This window comes from Papio anubis, chromosome 8 (genome assembly GCF_008728515.1).
Source record: "Papio anubis isolate 15944 chromosome 8, Panubis1.0, whole genome shotgun sequence".
NCBI classification, from domain to species: domain Eukaryota; kingdom Metazoa; phylum Chordata; class Mammalia; order Primates; family Cercopithecidae; genus Papio; species Papio anubis.
Genome location: NC_044983.1, coordinates 119,357,043 through 119,383,546, shown reverse-complemented (window position 1 = coordinate 119,383,546; position 26,504 = coordinate 119,357,043). Strand labels below are relative to the sequence as shown.

The 26,504-nt window shown below is 41.1% G+C and overlaps 1 protein-coding gene and 1 long non-coding RNA gene across 3 annotated transcripts in view; one reads left to right on the top strand and one right to left on the bottom strand.

Annotated features, from left to right (window-relative positions):
• Positions 1–26,504, bottom strand: part of FER1L6 (fer-1 like family member 6) — a 214,850-nt gene that overhangs the window by 81,786 nt on the left and 106,560 nt on the right. For both annotated transcript variants that reach the window (XM_009213548.4, XM_009213549.4), the window contains 5 exons: positions 24,644–24,744; positions 20,425–20,515; positions 16,484–16,603; positions 14,576–14,728; positions 2,313–2,490 (listed from right to left, as the gene is read on the bottom strand). In XM_009213548.4, coding sequence (XP_009211812.3) covers positions 2,313–2,490; positions 14,576–14,728; positions 16,484–16,603; positions 20,425–20,515; positions 24,644–24,744 — 643 coding nt within the window. The remainder of the gene's footprint in view (positions 1–2,312; positions 2,491–14,575; positions 14,729–16,483; positions 16,604–20,424; positions 20,516–24,643; positions 24,745–26,504) is intronic.
• Positions 17,497–26,504, top strand: part of LOC103887094 — a 49,246-nt gene continuing 40,238 nt past the window's right edge. The window contains exon 1 of the long non-coding RNA XR_004185923.1: positions 17,497–17,580. This is a non-coding gene — a long non-coding RNA (uncharacterized LOC103887094). The remainder of the gene's footprint in view (positions 17,581–26,504) is intronic.

Here is a 26,504-nt window from a genome sequence, read left to right as displayed (position 1 = left end):
AGGGCAGGGGGTGCCAAGGACAACTCCTTACTATATTATCTTGAGGCTCACACATGTTTCTGTCCCTCCACCCTATGCCACTGTCTGGTTGCATGGGGACCAATACGGAACCTGAGAACATAGCAAACATATCAGACCCACTCTAATCCTGCAAAGGATTTGGAAACTTGAGCTCTGCACACCTCCAGTTAAGTCCGGTATTTGCAGTGGAAGTTCTCCACACTCTGTCAAGGCAGGGGGAACCAGAAGTGATTCCTTTGGACTCAATTCTAAGTCCTCCCTCTGTCCCCACTGCCACATACACCAATAAACCCTCACATGACAGGCTGGGCCCTGCTGGCAAGGGAGCCCCTTAAAATGGCAACAGTAAACGATGGAAATGATGCCATCAGCAGATGGCACAGGGATTTCCCGACAGGAGTGTTTCTAGAGATGGCCCACGTGTTCCTTAGCATGCTACATCGTTTGGCAAATTTCTCTGCTGAGAGTGAACTTGGAAATGGTTCACCCGATGAAAATGTTCACCAGCTGCCCCTGAAATGGCTAACCCTGTAATTTAGCAGACCACCCAATGGCAGCCACACAAGCTATGCCCTACACAACTCCAGGGAGCACCATTTACTCAGTGTAGGTTTTCATTTTTCTGAAACCTTGGGTCTTACTAGTCATGTTCCTGGGACTAATCTAGTCACCCTCCTCACACTTTATTGGTACCCCTCTTATGCTATGGCTTGCTTTTTACTTGTGGTTATGAGAGATGTGTCTGTTATCCCCACTTGAGGGCCGGAATCACCTCTCACTCATCTCCATGTCACCCACTAGTTTTTCCACCATGCCTTCCATATATGGGTGCAAACTAATTATTTGCTGAATGGGTATTTTCTGGAGCACAAAATTCTCCAGTAGGTGTGGAAGGCAGCCAAAGCCACCAATGCCAGTGCACGGCAGCAAAAGTTTATTAGGTCACTCTACGAAAACACACTGCAGAGGATCAGAAGCATTGGGAAAAGTCTTTCCTCTGAATTGTTAGTAGCTGGGATAGCAATCACATCTAGGTCCTTGGGTCTCTAGAGATAATCTATAAAAATAGGAAGCCAAGTTAGCTTCCTATTTTTTCCTATCAAGTTAATGTGGATGTTTTTTACCCAAAGATGAAAACTCTCTCAAGGTATGGTGGAAGACAGTAGAAAGAAAGTAGGGTTTGGAGACCTTTTATTTTCCCCCATCCTTTACTAGCTGTGTGATCTTGGGCAATTTCTAAGCATCTTTGATACATAACTTTCTTCATCTGTAAGATGAAGAGTCTTCCCAGGGTTGATTTGAGAAATCAATGAGATCTGATGCATCAAGTGTAAGGCACAATGCTTGGCATCTGGTATTATGCATTTTCCAAAAAGACAATGCTCTTATGCATTTATATCGAGCATGGAAACCATGAGCTGAACTATTAGATATGTATTTCCAGAACCTTGTATTCTCTGACTATTGAGCAACTTTGACTCCACTGGCAGTCTAGGTTCAACCAACATCAGAGGAGCCTTGGGCCACAGAGGAGACTTGACTGTATAGGCAGTTCTCCAGTGTTTCCAACACTGGCTCAACCCAAAACTCAACTTCAGCAGAAACGAAGGTAAAACTGCAGGTTGCTTGATCTGAACTCAGCAGCAAGAGATAACATAAATGAAAGTAATTTGGAAGCAGAAAGTCAAATGCAATTGTAATGAATATTTATAATAAAATTCAAAAATGTATTAAAACATAAACATGATGGCACTTACAGAAAATAACTACATAGAAAGGATTCCATAAAGCATGCTGAATTTTAAAAGCAGCCGAGCCAAGAACCAAGCTGGAGAAATATGAGTGAACCTACTGATACCAGTTTCCACTGGGTTACTACTAGGAAATGTGAATATCTGCTGTTGATAGGTCAAAATCCCCATGCCACATGAAAGTAAAATCTGCCTTAATTCCACAGATCATGTAAGCACAAGAGCTTACTGACATTCTGACATTTTTTTGTTTAAAACGCAAACTCAACCTACATAATCTGCCTACAAAGAAACTCAAATTACTTCCTCTCTATTAACAGAGAAACATAAGTGTTTATTCCAGATGCGTTTAATGATTTTATTCTTTTAAGACGGGACATTGAAAGGTAAGGTAGAACACTTAGGAACTGCACTAAAGAAGGCCAATAAGTTGGCCCTAAAATAATGTGCAAAAAACTCATGCATGCTGCCCTCCTTATTATCTTTTCAGAAGCCCACCTGAGACCTCGAATGACCCTCTTTGCCCAGTGGGGAGCCTACCTTGGTAGAGGAGGTTGGATGGGGGGTGATTGGCGCCAGCCCCTTTGGAGGATGTTTCTGCTTCATAGCCTACTGGCAAGTTGTCCAAGATGGCACTGGCATGCTTGATGGAGCCCAGCCACAGGTACACGTCGACTTTTGCTTGCACAGACCAACCAGCCGGTCGTTTTCCAGGCGGCTGGAGAAAGGTTACAAAAAAGACTGACTTGTAAGTAGGAGATAATTACAGGCCTCCCCTTCTGAGAAAAGAGGTCCTTCCTGGAGACACACCCGCAAGTATGTTCAGAGACCAGTTCTCAAAAGCTCCTCTTAAATCCAAATAAAAGCAATGTCCCCAGTTGCCTTGATGCACAACTCCAGATCTCCAGAGGAAGATCCAGGTTTAGTGGGACCTACAGCTTAAACCTGCACTGTGATAAGCTCTTCCGAGCTGTGGGTCATTTCAACTTAATAGGTAGTAGGTATGTTTCTTGCCACCATTTGATAAATGTGGAAACACAGGCTCAGAGAGATAAAGTAGGTTGCCTATGATGCTCAGGTTTTAAGTGACAGACACAAAAGTGAAAAATCAAAGAGAGTCCACATTTAGACTCTAGACTCTGAACCCCATAGCTTGACTATCACTCTGAGCTGAAATCTTCTTCCTGGAACTTCCAACTGTCTGGGGTTCCAACCTGACTTTTTGCCTCTTTGCTTCATTTAGAAGAATCCTAGTACTTCTTCCATAAGTCAGGACTCTATGGCTTGGAAGAACCTACCTGGCCTGCCATGCGCTTTCTCCCTGGCTAAACAACTTCACCCCTCCCTCAGGCAGTGTGGTCTCAGATTCCCTTACTGCTCTGCTCTCTCTCTTTTGAATGTGCCCAGATTTGTATTTTTATTTATGTTTGCTTTAATTTCTATGTTTATGTCTGTATTAGTGTAGGTAGTATGAGTATACACAGGAAGTGTGTGTGTGTCCACATGTATGTGTGTACATATGCCTGTGTGTGCACATATGCCTGTGTGTGCACGTACTTATGTATATGTGTGTATATGCCTGCATGGGGGTGCATGTATTCTCAGAATCTGAAGACAAAATGTAGGCAGTGTGGCTCCTTTATTTTTCAGTCACCAGGATAAAGGTACTCCCTTACCCCTCTAAATAGTCCCAGGCCCCAGTCTTGGCTGTTGCCAGCAAGGCCATCATTCTAAGAGTAACCTATGGCATTTAACTGCTACCTCTCAAAATGTTGTCAACCCTTCTTCTAAGTTCCTCTTCCTGGTGTTTCTTAGAATTTCCTGTCAGTAATTTTCTTTCTTTTTTTTTTTTTTTTTAACATCACTTCCTTTCCATTGAGGGTCACAAAATCCTATTATGAAAGGCCACAACTCGCTCTGTCAATTTCCAAGGACCCCATGGAGAGCCTCTGAATCTGAAATTGAACATGGCTGTTTGCCTTTCTATTGTGCTCTGCGGGTTCCACAAATGGATTTTGAGCAACTCAGCTTAGCAACTACTGCCAGTGCTGCTAGGCCCTTGCTGAGGGAGTGGGGCCAGAAGACTTGGTCCTGGCCCTCCCTCCAGGGCTCACAAAGAGGCCACTCCACTTGGCCACTTAGCTTCACCTACTCAAATGCAAAGAGAGAAAGTGCTGAGGAAGCAGAGAAGTAGCAGCAGTGATTTCCATCCTTCCTTTGAGATTCAAATATTTAGCTGGGCTTTAATGGGCACTTTGGAGTTGGATCCCAGAAAGAGAGGAAAGTGCATGAACAAAGATTTGGGTAATATGAGCTAATACTTAGCAAGTGCTTACTCTGTGCCAGGAATGATGCTAAGAGCTTTCAGGAAAGAAGTCACAACCACTGATCATGAGAGCTAGACAGAGAATGACACAGATGAAGCTGAAGAATCCTGCTTAGTATATGGACGAGCTGGGACTGTATTCTTTAAGCGGTAGGATGCCAGTATTTGTTGAGCTCAAAAAACAAATAAGTTTATTTTGTTGTTGGTAAAGGCAACCACTCTACAACCTGTAATTTACAAAATTATAATAAGACAAATAATCCTTGACTCATCAATTATCTAATAATAATAGCCAAAATGTATGAGGAATACATTTGTTCAATAAAATTAATATGTATTGAAAGCCTAAGATTATTTTCCTATAATAAAAGCAATCCCTCTGCCATTTGTAGACATCACTAAGACATCGATTCATAAAGAAAGGAATTTTTGTCTGTTACTTCACTGCCATGTCCCCAGTGCCTAAAAGTGTTCTTGGCACCCAGGAAGCATGTGGTAAATGTATGTTGAGTGAATATCCTTTATTTACTTTTCTAACAATAATAATATTTAACAGATGTTGAGCAATTATATTGTTTCAGGCCCTGGTCTAATGTTTCTCTCTTCACACTGAATGTTCTATTGCCTGCCAGCTATCACCAAATCATAGGTTATCAGGGTTAGAGCCCAGACTCTCAGTCAATGCTCCTCACACACTGCTATGAGCACATGGATTGCCAGGGCATCTGGTTAAAATGCACACTCAAATTCAGCTGGTCTCTTGGACAGTTTGACAATCTGATTTCTCCTCATGGACACTAATCCTGGGGTCTACAGATCTCAGTTTTAACTATTTGAGTGGCAATGCTCTTAACCTAGTGTGCTACATTGCCCTAAGCAAAGCAAATCTGAGATTCTGCAGGGTTTTCTTTTCTTTTTATCCCCGTCCTGCCCTGCCCCCATAGAGTCTTGCTCTGTCACCCAAGCTGGAGTGATGTGGTGCAATCTCAGCTCACTACAAACTCTGCCTCCTAGGCTCAAGCCATCCTCCCACCTCAGCCTCCCAAGTAGCTTGGACCATGAGCAGGCACACCCCCATACCTGGATAGTTTTTGTATTTATTGATTTTTGGGGGGTAGAGATGGGGTTTCCCCATGTTACCTAGGGTCATCTCAAACTCCTGGACTAAAGCAATCTACCCCCTTCGGCTTCCCGAAGTGCCAGGATTACAGGCAAGAGACACTGAGCCTGGGCCTGTGTTTCTTTTCTTTTCTTTTTTTTTTTTTTTTTGAGACAGAGTCTTGCTCTGTCACCCAGGCTAGAGTACAGTGGTACAATCTCAGCTCACTGTAGCCTCTGCCTCCAGGGTTCAAGTGATTCTCATGTCTTAGCCTCCCAAGTACCTGAGATTGCAGACGCACGCCACCACACCCAGATAATTTTTGGATTTTTAGTAGAGATGGGGTTTCACCATGTTGGCCAGGCTGTTCTTGAACTCCTGACCTCAGGTGATGCACCCACCTCGGCCTCCCAAAGTGCTGGGATTACAGGCGTGAGCCACCATGCCAGGTTGGCCTTGTGTTTCTTAAAGTAAAACAAAACAATGACAAAAAACATCATTCACTTCTACTGCTGCTAAACAACATGTGTGCATTTAAACTCGTGGTTAAAACCAAAGACTCAGCTAACGTCTTGGGAAAGTGTTCCATAAAGACCATTGCTGCACTCCTAAAGTTAGCAGCTTGTACATTTTTTTAAAAAAATATACGCAAGTTGGAATTGCTGGCAAGATGATGCAGAGTGTCTCACTTAAGTATCTAAGTTGGATTCATTCAACATTATTGAGCACCTTCCCAGGTGCTTTCAGGAACAGAATCCCATTTTTAATTTCACGTGTACTTTCAGCCTGGTTACATGTCTGCCCCTGCCTTCCCTCGACTGGGGCTCAGAAAACAATGCCCCCAAATGAAGGCCTCAGAAGCAAAAGTGTTTCTCTGACCTTCTCCTGCCCTCCTCTCTCTCAGTCCCATTCGCCCCCAGGTTAGCCATAGAAACTAGAATCTCTCTTCCCTAGTGCAGGTCACAGACACCAGAACCCCATTTCCCAAAAGCCAGCTATAAAACCTAAAAATATGACTCTAACTTTCCCTCTGCCTTTCTATGTAAAAATTGGCCATAAAGAAATTATCTGACCTACCTTGTCTAACTGTAGCCCATTCCAGAGAGGGTTCTACCCCACACCCAGAAAGAGAGAATGCTACAGACAGGCCAAGAAGTAGCTAGGCAGACAGACCTTGCTGGGTTTCCCAGCTCAGTCCACTAGCATTAGATTATACCATTTTTATTGAATCATATTTCTATATGTGCATCCATACTTTGTTGAGCCTAACCATAAAAATGGATGATTTCCCCCTATTTTTGGATCTTCCTTCTAAAGGCTCCCATATATTAATGTGTATATTTAATATATACATTAAATAAATTTGTAAGCCTTTTCTCCTATTAATCGACCTTTTGTGAATTGATTTCTCAGCAAAGCTTCAGAGCGACAAGGGAAAGCTCTCCCTCGGCTCCTACACCAGCTTCCCCACTCTCCTGCCTCTGTCATGTGCCCCTGACCGACCACAGCCAGGTATTTCCCTTTGAGAATAGCATGGAAAGGTAGGAAAAAAGAAAACACAACAGAGAAAAACAATTAAGAATGCAAAAATATATCAAGAAGCTGTGATCATTCATATATAAATATTGCATGAGACAAAATGCTAAAGTCTCAGTCTCCCCTGTGCCTCCCCCACTTCCCACGGGGTCCTGGTGCAAGACAACCAGCTCAAAAGGAAGAGGAAGCTTGGCAAGTGAGAGAAAAGAGAGAGAGAGGTAGTAACTCACATGAACTGTGTTGGAGTTGGTCAGTATTAGCAAGAGTGAGGTTTGTTTATGTGGTAGAGGTTTTACTCTGTGGCAGGACAGAGAAAGGTGCTTTTTAGCCATCACTTCCTGCTGCATCCTAGGAAAAGCTAGATGGAAAGCTGAAACCTGGAGAACAGGAGATGGACTCCCTGTTGTGGAGAGAAGGTAGGATAGGGATGGCAAAGGCAGTGAGAAGGAGTGGACTCAGCACAGAGCTAACCCCAGGAGAAGAGGAAGGTTGAGCGCCACCCTCTGGGCTCTGAGAGCATCTAGCTCCTTCCTTAGGAAGGGTTTCCTTTTGGTGATAAATTTCCATTTCCACATTTCCAGCCCTCAGGAGCACAGTGGGGATAAGACTAAAAGGAAAGGATCCTAAACTTTTGAGTGGTGTGTTGGGCTGAGTTCTGCAAATTCTGTTCCATCATTTTTAGTAGCATTGTGAGTATGTTTAAATTAGAGAAAAAGAAAGATCATGCAACCCAGGACTGCAAAACCTTCATTGCTGTTACTGATCAATCATTATTTAGCCATGTGACACAGATGAGGCACTTTGTTTCTTGTATTAATAGTTCTCAAACAGGGCCTTTAGGAAGAGAAGTTTCCTAAAACTTACAAATACTATTCTGGATGCATAAGCTTGACAAACGTGGGCTTAAAAAGTTAAAGATGTTTCACATAGTACTGGTACCAAAACAGACATAGAGACCAATGGAACAGAATAGAGACCTCAGAAATAACACCACACGTCTACAACCATCTGATCTTTGACAGACCTGATAAAAACAAGCAATGGGGAAAGGATTCCCTATTTAATAAATGGTGCTGGGAAAACTGGCTAGCCATATGCAGAAAACTGAAACTGGATCCCTTCCTTACACCTTATACAAAAATTAACTCAAGATGGATTAAAGACTTAAATGTAAAACCCAAAACCATAAAAACCCTAGAGGAAAACCCGGGCAATACCATTCAGGTCATAGGCATGAGCAAATATTTTATGATGAAATCACCAAAAGCAACTGCAACCAATGCAGAAATAGACAAATTTTTGGATTTTTGGAGGTCTAATTAAACTAAAGAGCTTCTACAAAGCAAAAGAAACTATCAGAGCGAATGGGTAATCTACAGAATGGGATAAAATGTTTGCAATCTATCCATCTGACAAACGGCTAATATCCAGAATCTACAAAGAACTTAAACAAATTTACAAGAAAAAATCAAACAACCCCATCAAAAAGTGGGCAAATGACATAAACGGACACTTCTCAAAAGAAGATATTTATACAGCCAACACACATGAAAAAAGCTTAACATCACTGAAGTTTAAAATTCAAAACCACAATGAGATACCATCTCACACCAGTCAGAAAGGCAATTATAAAAAAGTCAAGAAACAACAGATGCTGGCAAGGCTGTGGAGAAATAGGAACGCTGTTGGTGGAAGTGTCAATTAGTTCAATCATTATGGAAGACAGTGTGGTGATTCCTCAAGGATCTAGAACCAGAAATACCATTTGACCCAGCAATCCCACTACTGGCTATACACCCAAAGGATTATAAATTATTCTACTATAAAGAGATATGCACACGTATGTTTACTGCGGCACTGTTCACAATAGTAAAGACACGGAACCAACCCAAATGCCCATCAATGATAGATTGGATAAAGAAAATGTGGCACATACACACCATAGAATACTATGCAGCCATAAAAAAAATGAGATCACGTCCTTTGCAGGTGCATGGATGAAGCTGGAAGCCATCATTCTCAGCAAGCTAACACAGGAACAGAAAACCAAACACTGCATGTTCTCATTCATAAGTGGGAGTTGAACAATGAGAACACATGGACACAGGCAGGAGAACATCACACACCAAGGCCTGTCAGGGGGTGGGGGACAAGGGGAGGGAAGCCATTAGAACAAATACCTAATGCACGCAGGGCTTAAAACCTAGGTGACAGGTCGATAGGTGCGGCAAACCACCATGGCACACGTTAACCTATGTAATGAATCTGTACATTGTGCACATGTATCCCGGAACTTAAAGTAAAGTAAAATATTAAAAAGTTAAAGATGTTTCCCAACTGCAGGACTTCTTGGAACCTTCCACTGGTTAATGGGCACTGTGAAACTGCAAGAGTTTCCAAGGTTACAACTGCAACTTCTTAAAAGCATTTGAACATGGAACATTTACAGAGCCACTCAAAGAACAGTAGCTCCACAGAATAAAGCTTGAGGAAACTTTAGCTTAGAGAGTTTAGAGATTTATATTCTATGTTCCCCCCCAGCCCCCGCCCACCTTCACTTCCTATTTCCCAGCTAAAAAATTGGAGTGAGTGGCAGATGAGGGAATACTCAGTGTCCCTGGTGCTGCCTTTGTTTTTTCTGGTCTTGCCCATTCAGTGAAGAGAAAGGGGCATGAAGAGAGATGGTGGGTGAGAAGGGACTTAAAGTCAGGAGTGAAAATCAAAACAGAAATGAAAATTGTCTTACTGAATCATCTTATCAAGATATTTTATCAAATTCATATGACTGGATTCAACAAGATCCAGAAAGCTGCTGCCCAGAGCAATTCCAATGGCAGAAGGAAAATACAAATAAAGAAATAAGCTAAGGCCTACAGAAGAAGATAATATTCAGATGATGAATGCTCCACGGCAAAAGTTCTGCATTTTCAACTCTTCTAACCTCTGACTTTATTTGACAGCTGTTCTTTGTTCTAATTTTAAATAGTGCCAGGATACATCAAAATATTTAGAAGTGAGTAACTTTATACCACCTTTCTAGTATTTTTAGCACAGGGCCTTCTGAAGTGATTTGCTATTTTTAAGATAAATATTTCTTGCCTCCTTAGCATTCTTTGAATGGAGAAAGTGAAAGAAAATTCTTGATAATTGTGGTGAATGACTTGGGTGGAAAACTTTGTTTTTCAGTTATAGTTTTACTGGAGTGGGTTTAAAAGCCATTTTAGGCCAGGCACAATGGCTCACATCTATAATCTCAGTGCTTTGGGAGTCCAAGGAAGGCAGAAGAATTACTTGAGGCCAGGAGTTTGAGATAAGCCTGGGTTACTTAGTAAGATCCCATCTCTATGAGAAATAAAAATTAGCCAGATGTGGTGGCACATCCCTGTAGACCTAGTTATTCAGGAGGCTGAGGTGAGAGGATTGCTTGAGCCTAGAAGTTCAAGGCTGCAGTGAGCTGTGATTTTACCACTGCACCCCAGACTTGGCAACAGAGTAAGATGCTGTCTCTAAAACAAAATCATTTTACATACATGACAGAAAATAACACAGAGAGCCTCAAACAACTCGCTGGATATGAGGGGGACGTAATTACAGCAACGTCCTCTGGGAATGTGGATGTCTAGTTGTTTGAATGCTAGCATTTATTGAGTGATTATTCTATGAGGCACAACTACATGTTATTTACTTGCATTTATTCACTTGTTCCTCACAATAATCTCCATTTCATGAATGAAAAATAGGATGAACATTTTTTATCCGTTTGAAGGTTGAAGAATATTAAGTTGCCCAAGGTCATACAACTAGTATATATTGGCTCTGGAATTCTGTTATGGGTTTAATTGTGGTACCACAAAATTTATATGTTGAAGTTCTAACCCCCAAAACCCAAAATATGACTTTATTTGGAAGTAGGGTCAATGTAGACATAATTAGTTAAGTTAAAATTACATTGTACTGCAGTAGGGTAGGTCCCTAATCCCATATGACTGGAGTCATAAAAAGAAGGTCAGATGAAGGGACAGACACAGAGGAAGAATGTCATATGGAGATTGGCGCCATTCTAGTAAAAGCCGTGCAACCAACCAGAAGCTAGAGGAGAGGCCTGGAACATGTTCCTCCCTAACACCTTCAAGGGAACATGGCCCTGCCAACACCTTGACCTAGGACTTCTAACCTTTAGAACCATGAGACAATACGTTTCTGTTGTTTAAGCCAGTCAGTTTATGCTACTTTGTTACAGTAGCCCTAGTGATCTCATACAAATTCCAGCCCAAATTCACCTTATTTCAAAGCCCATGCTTTAAACCATTATCCCACACTGCCTCTCATGCTTAATAATAGGGCCCTTCTGTCTGCAACATTGAACGATCACATCTACAGTAAACTCTTGAGATTGGACGGCACTTAGAGGCTATTTAATTTAGCTGCCTGCTGCCATGTTTGTATCAAATAGTTGCCTAGGGTGTGCTAACACCTCTAAGGATGAGGAATGCATTATGGACTTCCATTTAGGAGACTATTTCCCTGTAATGCCTTTGTAGGGCCTGATTTTTACCTGCTGGGTCTCTCTCTCCCCTATACCTCCCCTCCATCTATGTACTAGCTCCTAAAACACTGAAACTACTCTCTCGTGCTGTCAAATCTTCTCAGCTAAGAATTGCTATCTCTTTACCTGTTCCTCTATGGCATGCTTTTGAACCTTTTCTCCCTCCTTGAGTTAGTAAAGGAATGATTATTATATAGCAAGAAACCAGAACTGATATTGGGAGGACAGTCAGCTATGGGTTAGGAAAAGTTAATCAGTTAATTTGTACTCTTGTCAGCTGCTGGTGGGGGTAAAGACTTTGGACACATTTTCCTCTTATTCATTGATTTCTACTTACTGGGATAAAAATGTATTTGTAGGGGAGGTAAAATACCCAGGGCCTCCAAGCAAAGCTCAAATCTTGAGTTAGAGACAGTAGAATCTGTCCAGAGATACACGTCTTTAAGTGCCCACCCAGAAGGCATCTGGGGACTCTGTCTTGATGAAGGGTGAGGGACCCTCAAGTGGAAAATTTTATATTTTTACAATTTAAAGTCACAAGGAATCCTGAACTAGCTGTTCTGTCCTTCTTATAGTTTTCTTTGAAGCTATTTTAAAATACAGATTAACTCATGTGAGAAGATGCCATGGACAAATTACACAAGTGAAAAGGTAGTGAGGAAACTGATAGAAAAACGTTTATTCTAAGAAATCATAGATGACACAAACAAATGCAAATACCTCCAATGCTCATGGATTGGAAGAATCAATATCATGAAAATAAACATACTTCCCCAAACAATCAACAGATTCAATGCCCTTCCTATCAAAATACCAACATCATTTTTTGCAGAATTAGAAAAAACTATCCTAAAATTCATACAGAGCCAAAAGAGAGCCCAAATTGCCAAAGCAATCCTAAGCAAAAAGAACAAATCTAGAGGCATCACATTACCTAACTTCAAATTATACAAGGCTATAGTTACCAAAACAACATGGTACTGGTATAAAAGTAGATATATAGGCCAGTAGAATAGAATAGAGAACCTAGAAATGAAGTCAAATATTTATAACCAATTGATCTTCAGCAAAGCATACAAAAAGACAAATTGGAGAAAGGATGCCTTATCAATAAATGCTACTGGGGAAACAAGATAGCCACATGTAGAAGAATGAACCTGGATCTCTCTTTTTTTTTTTTTTTTTTTTTAGACGGAGTCTCGCTCTGTCACCCAGGCTGGAGTGCAGTGGCGCAATCTCGGCTCACTGCAAGCTCCGCCTCCCGGGTTCACACCATTCTCCGGCCTCAGCCTCCCAAGTAGCTGGGACTACAGGCACCCGCCACCACGCCCAGCTACCTTTTCTTATTTTTTAGTAGAGACAGGGTTTCACTGTGTTAGCCAGGATGGTCTCGATCTCCTGACCTCGTGATCCGCCCGTCTCAGCCTCCCAAAGTGCTGGGATTACAGGCTGGAGCCACCACGCCCGGCCTGGATCTCTATTTCTCACCAGATACAAAAAATTAACTCAAGATGGATTAAAGACTTAAATCTGAGACCTGAAACCATAAAACCTCTAGAAGAAAACCTAGAAAAAAACTCTTCTGGCAAAGAATTTATGACTAAGACACCAAAAACAAATGCAAAAAAAAAAAAAAAACCCAAAAATAAATGATACCTAATTAAACTAAAAAGCTTCTGCACAGCCAAAGAATCATCAGAGTAAACAGAAACCAACAGAATGGAAGGAAAGATTTGCAAATTATGCGTCCCATAAAGGACTAATATCCAGAATCTACAAGGAACTCAAACAAATCAACATGAAAAAAATAATTCCATTAAAAAGTGGGTAAAAGACATGAATAAATATCTCCCCAAAGAAGATATACAAATGGCCAAGAAACATATGAAAAAAATGCTGAGCATCACTCATCATCAGGGAAATGCAAATTAAAACAATGATTGAGATACCACATTACCCCAGCCAGAATGGCCATTATTAAAAAGTCAAAAAACAGTAGATGTTGGCATGGATGCAGCTAAAAAGGAACGCTTTTATACTGCTGATGGGACTGTAAATTAGCACAACCTCTATGGAAAACAGTATAGAGATTTCCCAAAGAACTAAAAGTAGATCTACCATTCAACCCAGCAAGCCCACTACCCACTACTGGGTATCTACCCAAAGAAAAAGTTTAAAAAGGTACCAGCATGTATATGTTTATTGTGGCACAATTCAAAATTGCAAAGGTATGGAATCAACAACCTAAGTGTCCATCACCTGACGACTGGATTAAGAAAATGTGATATATATACACCATAGAATACTACTCAGCCATAAAAAAAAGAATGAAATAATGTCTTTTGCAGCAACTTGAATAGAGCTGGAGGCCATTATTTATTCTAAGTAACTCAAGAATGGAAAACCAAATACTGTATGTTCTCACTTATATGCAGGAACTAAGCTATGGGTATGAAAAGTCATACAGAATGGTATAATGGACACTGAAAACTCAGAAAGGGGGAGGGTAGGATGGGGATGAGGGACCAAAAACTACCTATTCATACATTGTACACTACTCAGGTGACAGTTGCACTGAAATTCTGGATTTCACCAATATTCAACTTACCCATGTAATCACAAACCACTTGTACTCCTAAAGCTATTGAAATTAAAAAAAAAAAAAAAAAAAAAAAAAAAATTGGCCAGGAACAGTGGCTCATGCTTGTAATCCCAGCACTTTGGGAGGCCGAGGCAGGCGGATCACGAGGTCAGGAATTTGAGACCAGCCTGGCCAACATAGTGAAACCCCATCTCTACTAAAAATACAAAAAATTAGCTGGGCTTGGTGGCGGGCACCTGTAATCCCAGCTCTTTGGAAGGCTGAGGCAGGAGAACACTTGAATCTGGGAGGCAGAGGTTGCAGTGAGCCAAGGTCACACCACTGACCTCCAGTCCTGATAACAGTGCAAGATACCATCCCGAGAAAACAAACAAACAAACAAACAAAAAAACCTTAAGGTTAATTGTTATTAATACTAGCAATCAAAGAGGTAAAAATTAAAGTAACCCATTAGATTAAAAAAGAAACTTACGTGTGTCTGATGATATAACAGTTAAAAATTTTGAAAAAATTCCACCTAAAAGTGGTCTACTGAATTACAATTTGAACCAAGAGACACCAAGGTGTTTTAGTTGTCCTCCTACCTTTGAAAGCACTGGGGAACGGTGAGAGCCATGGACACACACCAGAAAGTCTGAGCCACCCTAGAGAAACAGAAGTCTCCCTTCTTTTCGTTAAAATACTGCACACTTACTTTGAGGAAGTGAGTTTTGATCTTGCCGCAGTGTTTGCCCATCTGCCCTGTGACCGGGGAATAGAGGAGGTCTTTGGAGGCGATGCGGGCGTAGGCCACTCTCCTGTTGTTGCTGAGCATCCAGATGAAAACATCAGGGATAGTGTGCTGGGGCTGTAGGAGTGGGATTTGAAAGGTTGGTACTGAACAAATGCACTTGCAGAGTTCTGCTATCCTGAAACAGTCCCGCTTCCACAAAACAAATGCTGTGACTGACACCATCTAAGCACTGAAACATCTATGCCATCAGGCAAATTAAGTGCAGTTTCCTAGAGAAGAGAAAGCCTTATTTAGGTCATGAAGTAAAAGTGCATACAGCCGGGTGTGCTGGCTCACGCCTGTAATCCCAGCACTTTGGGAGGCCGAGGCGGGTGGATCATGAGGTCAGGAGTTCGAGACCATCCTGGCCAATATGGTGAAACCACGTCTCTACTAAAAATATAAAAATTAGCCAGGGGTAGTGGCACTCGCCTATAGTTTCAGCTACTCAGGAGGCTGAGGCAGAAGAATCGCTTGAACCCAGGAGGCGGAGGAGGTTGCAGTGAGCCAAGATCATGCCACTGCACTCCAGCCTGGGCAACAGAGCGAGACTCCATCTCAAAAAATAAAAAATAAAAAAAGTGCATACAAACCCACGTCAAATTGCCCATATGAGAACATGCAAGTCGGACCTGTGATTTGGTGTCTTTGGTAGCCTACTTTTCTCCATCTGCAGGACAAACACTTTTGCACAACTTCCCATGGATTTTTTCCAGTCTTGTAATAATGATTTAGTTTTAAGCACTCCTCAGAGCCAGATAACATTTCCAGAATATTCAAATGAAACAACAAAAACAAAAATCTATGCATGTCTTTGAATGACTTTACTTACACTTGCTCTTAGGCAAGTATTTCTGCAAGGAACTGCGTACCTATAATATGATTGCAAAATATTTTATTTCCATTTTAAGTGGTTATTCAGCAGGAACTCAGCTAAATTGCATAGGAAATTAGATTTTAAAGTTGAATTAATCAAGATAGAAAGAGTAGAATTCCATGCCAAGTGGCCCATTAGGTTGTAAATGTTTGAAATGCACATTTCTGAACAAACAAAACTCTCAAAACAAAAAGAGGTATATTGTTATAAACAAGGCTTTGACATTCCTGGACTGGAAGCAGATGCTCTGTGTTTCCAATCCCTAGTGATCGGGTATAACTAATCCCCGAAGAGGGCATCCCTTCTCTCTTCTGAGTGCTTATTCAAATTCCTATGTCTACTGACTGCTTGTCTCACCAAGTAATATGCCGCCAGGGAATGACTGATTTGCAATAAGAACTGCAATTTTCAAGAAAAACAGAAACAGTAAATCTCTCTCCCTGAAATCTTTCCACAAAAAAAAAAAAAAAAAAACCCTGTTTTAGAAGTTTCTACACATTTGCAGGCTTCAAGAACGAATGTCAGTATCTGACAGATGCAAATATGAGGGCTCTTTTTAAACAGGTCATTCTAGAAGTCACCAGAAGACACTGTTTACAACTAACTTTAAAATGAGAAGCTGCCGTGCCCTTTACTGGGCACGAATTTAAATCCTTTTAGGGTTGAAAACCTATCAAAGTTCCCGGTGCGTATGTTGACTTCACCCAAGCCCATTAGCAAATGTGCCTTTTACTTTGCTGAATGCTCAGGTTTTGTTTTAAAAAAAATCAATAAAGCTGTACATTTTTGGTTTAATTTAAAAATCTCTTCTCTAAACTAGGAGTGCCTGCGCAGCCCACTAGGGCTGGGGAGAAAAACATTGATTCGTATTTCACCCGTACCAACCGTTCAAACCTCCTTGGAAGACATTCAGTCTAACCTTCCAAATGAGGTTTGCCTTTAGAGTCAATTACCTCGTCAACAAGAAAGCGGATTTTTTCCACAAAGTTTTGGGCTTCGTGAATCATTTCATCAAGAGGTAACTTTTTCTTCTGCTGCTGAATGATCCCCTTGGCCTCCTTGCGCATTGCTTCCTAAAACAAGACAAGAGTCAGTGTAGGTCTTTCTAGAGATCTGGACAAGAAGCAGCATCCTGTTGCTAAAGAGGCGTGAGGGTCCTGGTGAGCTCCACACTGAGCCACTCACGTGGACTGTTCCAGGGTCTGCCGCCGTGCACGCTGCCCCCTTAGTGGAAACTTCACAGGATTATGGAGGCAGTAATATCATCTCACCTCCGCTTGACAGATGAGAAGCTGAGGTCCAGAAAGGCCCCAGGCTTATCAAGGTCACATGGCTTATTAACCAGCACCTGAATCTAAGTTGATATGGTTTGGCTGTGTCCCACCCAAATTTCATCTTGAACTGTAATTCCCATAATCCCCACATATCATGGGAGGGACCTGGTGGGAGGTAATTTAATCATGGAGGCGTTTACCCTCATGCTATTCTCGTGATAGTGAGTAAGGTTCTCACGATATCTGATGCTTTTATAAGAAGCTTTTCCCCCTTTTGCTTGGCACTTCTCTTGCCTGCCACCATGTAAGATATGATTTGCTCCTTCTCGCCTTCCACCATGACTGGCGGCCACCATGGCCTCCTAGCCATGTGGAACTGTGTGTCAATTAAACCTCTTTCCTTTATAATTACCCAGTCTTGGGTATGTCTTTATTAGCAGTGTGAGAACAGAGGCTTTCTGATATTTAACAACAACAACTACGATAATAGCAGCCTAAGGTGTACTGAGATGTTCCTCTGTGCCGGGCAATATTCTAACCACTGTATTAATCCTTTGTTACTCCTCATAACAGTCTTATGAAGTAGGTTCTATTATTTCCATTTTACAGCTGAGGAAGCAGTAATGCAGCTACTGAATGGCAGAGCCAGAGCTGACCCCCAGCTACATCCAGAGTCCAGTGCATAACCACTGCACTCACCACCTCTTCCTGGAGGTATGGTGGCTGCTTTCAGACCAAGAAGACATCATATGAGAAATGCTGCCAGAAAGTTCAGTGTAAGTGGTTGGAAAACCCAAAAGTGTTTGATTCATTTGTTTAGCTCACATTTATGTGCTTAGGAAAAAAGTATTTACAGTGACTTCTAAGGCCCTGTGTGAGTTGGCCCTGCCACTGTCTGTTTCATCTTATAATATTCCTTCCTCGCTCACTGTGCCTCAGGCACACTGGTCCTCAGAAGCCCTAGAACATGACAAACTTTCTCCATCCTAAAGCTGGTGTATTAGTCTTTTCTCATGCTGCTAATAAAGACATACCCGAGACTGGGTAATTTATAAAGGAAAGAGGTTTAATGGAGAACTCACAGTTCTACGTGGCTGGGGAGGCCTCATGGGGAAAATCATGGTGGAAGGCAAGGAGGTGCAAGTTACGCCTTACATAGATGGCGGCAGGCAAAGAAAGAGAGCTTGTGCAGGGAAACTACCCTTTGTAAACCATCAGATCTCATGAGACTTATTCACTATCATGACAACAGCATGGGAAAGACCTGCCCCCATGATTCAATTACCTCCCAGCAGATCCCTCCCACAACATGTGAGAGTTCAAGATGAGATTTGGGTGGAGAAACAGCCAAACCATATTAGCTGGTATGCTTGGTGTTTCCTCTTGCTCAGATGTTCTTCCTAGTCTCTACATGGCTGGTTTCTTCTCATCTTTAAGGCCTCAACTTAAATGTCACTACTGTATTATATACCCCCATGTTTTCCTGATCCCTGTGGCTTTCTAGAATTTCCTTTTGAATCACAATCTGTAATAATTTTTATGTATTTTCTGTTTACCTGTCTCTCTTCTATCTTAACCATTAATGTGTAAACTTCAGTAGGACAAGGACCTCCTCTGTCTTATCCTTATTGTATGCTCAGTGTCTAACAGAGTTTCTGGCACATAGGTGTTAAATAAATGTTTATGGAATGAATGAACTACTCAATCTAGAAATTCCTCAAGGACAAGCACCAAGTTCTTCTAGCTTTGTTCCCAGCATCTAGAGGAGTGTGTGGCACGTAGGAAGCCTCTGCTAATGTTGACTGGAAGAAATGCATACCTGTTATCTACCAGGCACTATGCTTGGAGCCCAGGTCTGGGACAGAGAGAAGAAATAATGCTTCATTTCCCCAAGACATTGACAGGTTGGCGAGGTGAAAACAATACATTCACATAATTAAAATGCATGAAGCACTGTGGTACTAGACAGGGGCAAAGCTGGTTACCTGGAGAGTATGACATTTGAGCTGAATTTTAAAATGTGAATAGAATTCATCAGAGAGTAAGAAGACAGAGGGAACAGTTACATGTGAATATACATAATCATCGAGGATTCAAAATTGTCAGAGCATAGATACATGGGAACAAACTAAAGAGGGATAAGACTGGGATGCTAGGTTGGGGCCAGACATTAAACAGCCCAATATATCATGCAAAAGGGATTTAGACTTTATCCTATGAATGATTGAGAGAATCCAATGATTTTTTTGAACAATGATCTAATCAGGCTTGTGTTTTAGAAAGATCATGCTGGTTGTGGTATGGAAGATGGATTAGAGGAAGACTTTTGCAATACTCTAGAACAGAGATGCTAAGAAACTCAGTTTAGGCAGTGACTGTGAAGATGAAGAAGTGGAGTTCATTCCAGAGTCACTAAGAGGCAGAATCTACAGGACCTAGTATTCAAATGGCTACTTAAGGTGAGAGACAAAGAGCCAATGTTGAAGCTTAGCCCTCTTGTTTGAGCAGTCAGTCTAGCTGGTGGTACCAATGCAGGATGTTGAACAAGTTGAGATAAGGTGATGGGCTCAGTAGGATACACAGAGTTTGGGGTGATATAAGCATGGAGATGCCCACTAGGAGGCTGGAAATGCAGGTCTAGAGATGAGGAGGGAGACCTAGGCCACTAAAAAAGATATTGAAATAATCAGGCCAAGGGCTGTCAGACAATGTGAAGACAGAACTCTGCAGAAAACATGGAGCAGAGGGAAGCTGCAGAGATAGCACTTCAGCCAGAGGTGCTGAAAAAAGCCAGCATAGGAAGAAGGTCTTATTGATGGTGGGAATCTAGCCTCCCTGAAATGTTCCAGAGGACAGAAAAGCAGCATTCTGGGAAGAAGGATGGATGAGGAGTTAGGAGACCTGGGTTTTAGTTTTTGGACTACAGTTAACTAGCTGTGATCTTTAGAAAAAGTCATTTAATCTCTCTGAGCCCCACTCATACTTTAAAATGTCCCTGAGAAGTCAAGCACTGAGTAATCTTTCTTTGCAGAATTATCCTGGCCTCACATGAAATGTCCCTTGGTGCCCTTGCTGGAACTGACATTTCCAATTGAGATAATCCAGGGCCTGACTTGGTCTGGCAATTCTAGTCACCAGTCATTAAAGAAGAACTGGGCAACTATTAGGCACCTAGTACATGCAGGTTCCCAGGACACAGAGGGGTATCAACTCCTGACCTGTTCTCAAGAAGCGCTTACAAATTTTAACACAATACTCAATAGGAAGAACCTGAAGTCAAGGAGCACAGTTATTTCTTTTGATCTCTTGGCTTGTGGGGCACAAGGCCAAGCAAGTCTACTGCCTTTAACAAAATATGAAGGTCAAGAAAATGAGCTAGAGGGCACCTATTCTCCATCAGAATAGGAAGTAGGACCAGTGGGCTTCTAGTTCATCCTTATAAACCTTCAATAAATGTTCATTTCTTTCCAGCTTAACAAATGTTCCCTTCTCACTCTTCTCTCTGCATCCCAAAAATGTATGACCTTTAAACCTTATCCTCATTTGGTCTGTGAACTATGCCTCATCCGTGAGGTTTATTTTTAACTCTGTCCACAAAGTATAAATAGATTTTCACATACCAGCTCCTGCCAACAGAGCGTAAGTCGCTTCTTATCTAAAGTGGTTTGGTTCAACATCTTGGGCTTTTTTTCTGCTTCAGAGATAAAGGCACTGTAAGAAAAGAATAACAATTTCGAAACCTACTTAGTGAAAATCCATTTATATAATTCTAGAGGTTTGCAAATATCATTTCTGCAATACATTGGAAAGCTTTTGAAGCCATAAAACCATTATTTTTAATTTAGGATTAAGCCACAATGTATTAACTTTTCCAAGAGACAAAATGAGAACTGGAAATGATGCCCAGACCCAACATTAGTTTTGGGGAACAGATGTTTTTTCCACTTACTTTCAGTACAATCCATTGTGATTGCTATAAAAATTCATAACAAAACCCACAAAATGCTGTTTTTCTTCATCTTACAAATTTAACACACACCAAAAGTTTCCTGAAAAGTTGTATGTAAAACAAATATTTTAGATTCAATACTTAGATGTGTCCCTACCATTTAAAAACAATAGGAAACACTGAGTAGTAACATTTTTTGGAGATGAAGCTAAACATGTATTCAAAAGGAAAATAGTAAAGATTGTGAATGCAATTCAAGAAGAAAAATGTAAATGGACTAAACGCTTGGGGAAATAAGATATTGTCCTTACTAGTGATAACTTAAATGCAAATTAAAATCAATACCATTTTACCTATAAAAATGAATAATATTCAAGGTTGGCGAAGATGTTGGGAGATAGTTATTCTTCTACTTTATTGAAGGTGGGTGTAGATTCTTACAGTGTTTTAGAGGCTACTTGATAGCACCTATCAAAATTTAAATTTGATTCAAAATTAAAGTAAATTATGCTAGAATTCTTACCCTTAAGATTATGTTTACACAATCATATGTATTGTAGCACTGTTCACAGTAGCAAAATAAGTGGGAACAACTTAAATGTCATTAGGGACTAGTTAAATATATCATGGCACATAAAAGCAATTGAATATTCAGGATATCTATTATGTGCACCTGTAGAAAGATGCCTGTGATATTTTGCTGAATGAAAAGGCAACCTGCTGAGCAAATGTGTGATATCATTTGTGAAGAAATGTGTTATTTTATGAGTGTGTACATGAGGATGCATGTTTCCAAATGCACAGAAAAAAAGTCCAGGAGGACAAATCAAACTCTTCTCACTGGAGAGTAGGATTGGAGAGAGAATTGAGAAGAACTTTCATACTTGATATATTTGGTTTTTTTTTTTAATGATGAGCATGATCATTTCAATGATGAGCACTTCTGATGAAAAAAATCAATTATAAAGGAAACAAAAAGGAAAACCTAAGATGCCACACCACCTAAGACAAGGTCCCATACCAGACTCTACCCACTGGCGATTGGAAGTCTCACCAGAAATCCTCCTTGGACACACTAGTAACACTACCTTTTCTTTAAATTTTAAAAAAGAATAAAAAGGATTATATTTTGAAGAGGGAATCTTGTTGCCCCAATTCCTGCCTTTTCTTGTGGCAGAAGGAATTCCATGTCACTCTCCAGAATGGATCAGTGCAGGTAGACATGATCACTTCTGATCCCTTTCCTTTCCCCACAGGGAGAAATAATTTGTTTCCTCATTAAAATTGGGGTAAATGACCATGGCACACGTTTCTGTTCATTCTTCATCTTTCAGACCCAGCCTGCCTGCTAGCTGTGAACACCTCCCTTACCTTCACGTGTCCCATGGCAAGTGCCCTGTCCCTGTGAGAGGCAAGGGCGAGATGGAGGGAGAAGCCCTGTTGAGCTGCTTGGCCATGAACAGGCTCGGGGAACAGGAAGCTTGCCTTGACCTCAGGTCCAAGCTGCTTTCTCAAATCCAGCTTTTCCAATTATAAAACATTTTGATCTCTGTCTTATTCTAATATTTTTTCAGTTGGTTATAAACTTGAAAAAGGGTGAATGATTAACTGTCATCCCAAGTAATCCTCTAACATAGAAAAGTTATTGAGCTATTAATTTGCTCATAAACAGTTTCTAAAAGTATGCATTGTGAAGCTTTTTCAAATGCTTAAAGGGAATTGCAGGTGGCACTAAACAGCTCACCACAGTAGTAGCACTAATGTGTGTTTCTGTGTGTGTGTGTTTCTGTATGTGTGTGTGTTTCTGTATGTGTGTGTGTTTCTGTATGTGTGTGTGTGTATATATCTTTTATAATGAAAAACAAGAAATAAAAACTATTTATTTGCTTTCCCTTTTTTTGTAAAGTAAAAATTATTGAGTAGTTGAGAAACTGGGGAGGCAGAACTTAAAAAGCTGAACACCAGAATTTAGCTACTCCCTGCCTTTCATCAGATGAATCTCCACTCCCTTTCCATTAGTTCCATTGTTCCATTATGACAAGTTCTCATATTTGCTCAAATCTTAACCTAGTTAATTTCAAGGGTTAGTCCAAGTTGTTTCCTTAAAGTGTCAGCAGCCTCTAAGACGGCTCCAGCGAGTCCCACCTCCTTCAATTCATGTTACTGTGTAATCTCCTCCCTTTGAAAATGGGCTGGGCCTAGTGACTTGCTTCTAACAGAATAGTCAAGAGGGATGGGCTGTCACTTCCAAGACTAGGCATGGGAGACTCTGACTTCTGTCTTGCTGGGATGTTCTCTCCAACTCTTTGTGCTTGCTGGCTCGAATGAAGCCAGCTGCTCTGTCATGAGAGGCAGCTTAGAGAGGCTCACATGGCAAGGCAACAGCTAGTGAGAAATTGAAGTCCTCAGCCCAATGGCCCATGAAAAACTGAATTCTGCAAATGACCACATGAGTGATCTTGGAAGTGAATCCATCCCAGTGGAGCCTTAATATGACTGCAGCCAGGGAAGAGACTCTGACCCAAAAGACCCAGCTGAGCCACACCCGGCCCCCTGGCCCACAGAAACAGTGAGATAATAACTATGGTGTTAAGCCACTGAGTTTTGGGGAAAATTCTCAGTAAAAGATAATTAACTATATAGCCTATTTTTATCTTTTATTATATTGTCTGACCTCTAGAATAAGGGTTACTAATTGGTACTCAATATGTTGCATAAAATTTTCATTAAATTGTGTTGGAACACAGAAAACAATTCCCTAAAATATGGTGCTTCATCATGCTGAGTGCTTTGAAAATGGGAAGGCCTCAGAAATAAGCCTCAGAACCAGGGTTTCTCTCTGACCTTTTCCATGTCTCCCTGTCTCTCTGATCCTCTTTTCCGAAGCACCAGGAGAGACTCTTTACATTTTCCTCTCAGACTAAGAAAGCTTAAAAGTGATTGTCTTAAGACTCCCTCCCTAGAGATCTCATCAAATAACCAGGAAAGATCAACCAACAGAGAAGAGACTGGAATCATCACCTGCCCTGAAAGACTTTGCATCTGTTCTTCTAAGGACAGCTCCAAGAGATTACCTGGGGGACTTTGTATAAAAACTAAGACAACCTGTGTTCCTGTGCAGCTTCATCCCTCACCTTCCCCTAAGGTTGGCCTCCCATCTCCTGGTCCATTCATTCTTCTTCATGATTTACTGTCCCTCAAAAGAAATGTCTAGATTCTCCATCTCCCCCATCCCGTCTAAAAAAGGATATATAAGCTTCTGTACTGCACTGGGTAATTGAGTAATCACTCTGTGGTTCTCCCCTGTGCACGTTCATACATTTGCATGCCTTTTCTCCTATTAATCTACTTTTTGTCAGTTGATTTCCACTGAGCCTTCAGAGAGGGGAGGGAAGGTTTTCCCTCAGCCCCTATAATAGTATATTTAAATATACTATTCAGGCTCACTGAATAGTATATTTCACTGAAAATAGTTGATTTTTCAGAGAGCCTTCAGAGAAGAGATGTTTTCCCTCAGCCCAACAACAGTATTTTATATATTAATAGCTTATGCTTCTAACCATCTAAGTGTCACATAGTTGCTGAGTGTCTACCACATGCACAGCACCATGCTGGTGCACTAACACTACCAGCATTTTTCTTGTTTCCTACAGAGTCTCTGTAGTAAGTCTTCCTTTGCTTTTTCCACCTTTGATTTATGTTTGAGTTAAGTGTCGAGAAGCAGTAGTTAGTCCACAAGCACCAGTGAAATTACTGAACAAAATTAAGATGGATCCAGCACTCTAAAACACCCATTTGAATGCATAGGAAATCGACTACTCTCTCAAGGTAATGAAAAGCTGAGTCCACAGAAGCTCAGCTCTGCCTGTGCCGGCTGTCTCTCCCGGTACCTGCTCTGACTGATGAAGTCACTGAACACTGTTTTCATTTTCTCTTCAGGTGCCTCCTGTGAAATCTTGATCAAATCTCTCACTTCTTCTATACTTTCTTCCTGAAAACAAACCACAGGGGTGGAGAGATGAGGCGGTGTGAATGAGATTGGTAGTAGAGATACTAATTGTAATGTACTAGAAAGAACAGCTAATTTTCTGTTTTGGAAATGAAGGAAGATTTATCTAGTTTTCTTGTACTTGAATGGGAAAATGCTACTGTATTCTAACTTTGAACCTTTCTTTTAATAAGTGGAATTGGTCCAGACACAAGTCTTCTCCCATACTGTTCAAACTCATCGTTTCTGTTACAGATCTATTCCCTAATGGGTACCATTTATTTAGAATCTACTCTCTGGGGAAACCTAATAATGTGGGAAATAGCTAACAATGTAGGGTAATTAGATATAATTACCCAAAACTTCAAAAGTAATGTTCAAGTCAATTTTTTACATAGGGATATAATCATATTGAATAATCCCTGAAATTAAACGGTTCCCTGTTCTTCTGATTACATGAGTTTTGGGCCAGGTAATGGGACAGATTGTACATGGCAATGGCCCTATGCTTGTATACTTAATAATCACACTTTTCCTTTGGGACTAAATTCTAGAATTCTATTTAGTGACCTGGAGGAAAATGGCACCTAAGGGGAAGTATATGTGTTACTACGCCTTTGCTAGAATTTATGAAACTGTATTCTCTACCATATCCCAAAGTCTGGTGCCTGGGGACATATGTTCCCCCTCTTTACACCTTCACTATAAGAATAGGAAACATTGTGGCATAGTTAAGGATTTGGGCTCCGGAGTCAGATTGCCTTGGTTCAAATCCAGGCTCTATCACTTACAAGTGAATTAATCCATTTATGCCCAATTTCCTTATCTGTGGAATGGAATAATAACAGAACGCACCTACAACACTATAGGGGGTGTGGATATCCTCAAACAGCGCTGGTAGTTAGTAAACATTCAGTCATGTCTCTCATGGTAGTTAGCCATGATACGCCAATCATGGCAGGGATGCCAACATTGATAAAGGAATTAGAAATGAATGTCACTATGGCCTCTAGGAAAAAAATTCTGATTTGCTTTGTCAAGACTCTTGGAGAAAAATGTCAAGACTCTTGGAGATAAACGATCTGTTCTGTCTGAAGGAGAAGTAAGACCATCCTAACCAAGACAGTCTGGGACCTCCATGTGCTGTGACCCCAGACTAGGTCTCCTAACCACTCTCAGAGTTTATCTCCATGATGCCTGGAATCCCCATGGTCAGAGACAATACTTTGGTTTACAAATTTGGAGACAAGGATTATAAAGCAAATGGGACAGAGAAATTTGTTCTTGACTTAGCATAGGTTTTAGTGGAACAGGAGGGTCAAGACAAGGATGATCTGGTAAGGCATGTGGGACAGAGTAGTGGGAGCACGGGAGTAGGAGAGAAGAATTTATAAAGGGAAGGAGCAAGATATCAGAGAAACAGAGGTCCCAGCTTTCTCTCCCTCCTGGGGCTGAGGTGGGAAAACCTAGCATTGATTGGATATTGATTGGCACTGTTTACAGTATAAAATACTTTCAAACATTCAATTCCATGAATAATTATTTAGCCCCTATCAGGTGCCAGGCATTATGCTAAATGCCATAGAAACAGTGGCAAATAGTTATTGAACAAAGAAACACACAAATATATTGTAAAGTATAAGTGGTCCAAAGGAAAAGAACAGGGCGTTGGCCAGGCACAATGGCTCATGCCTAACACCCCAGCAATTTGGGAGGCCAAGGCAGGAGGATTGCTTAAGCCCAGGAATTCCAGACCAGCCTGG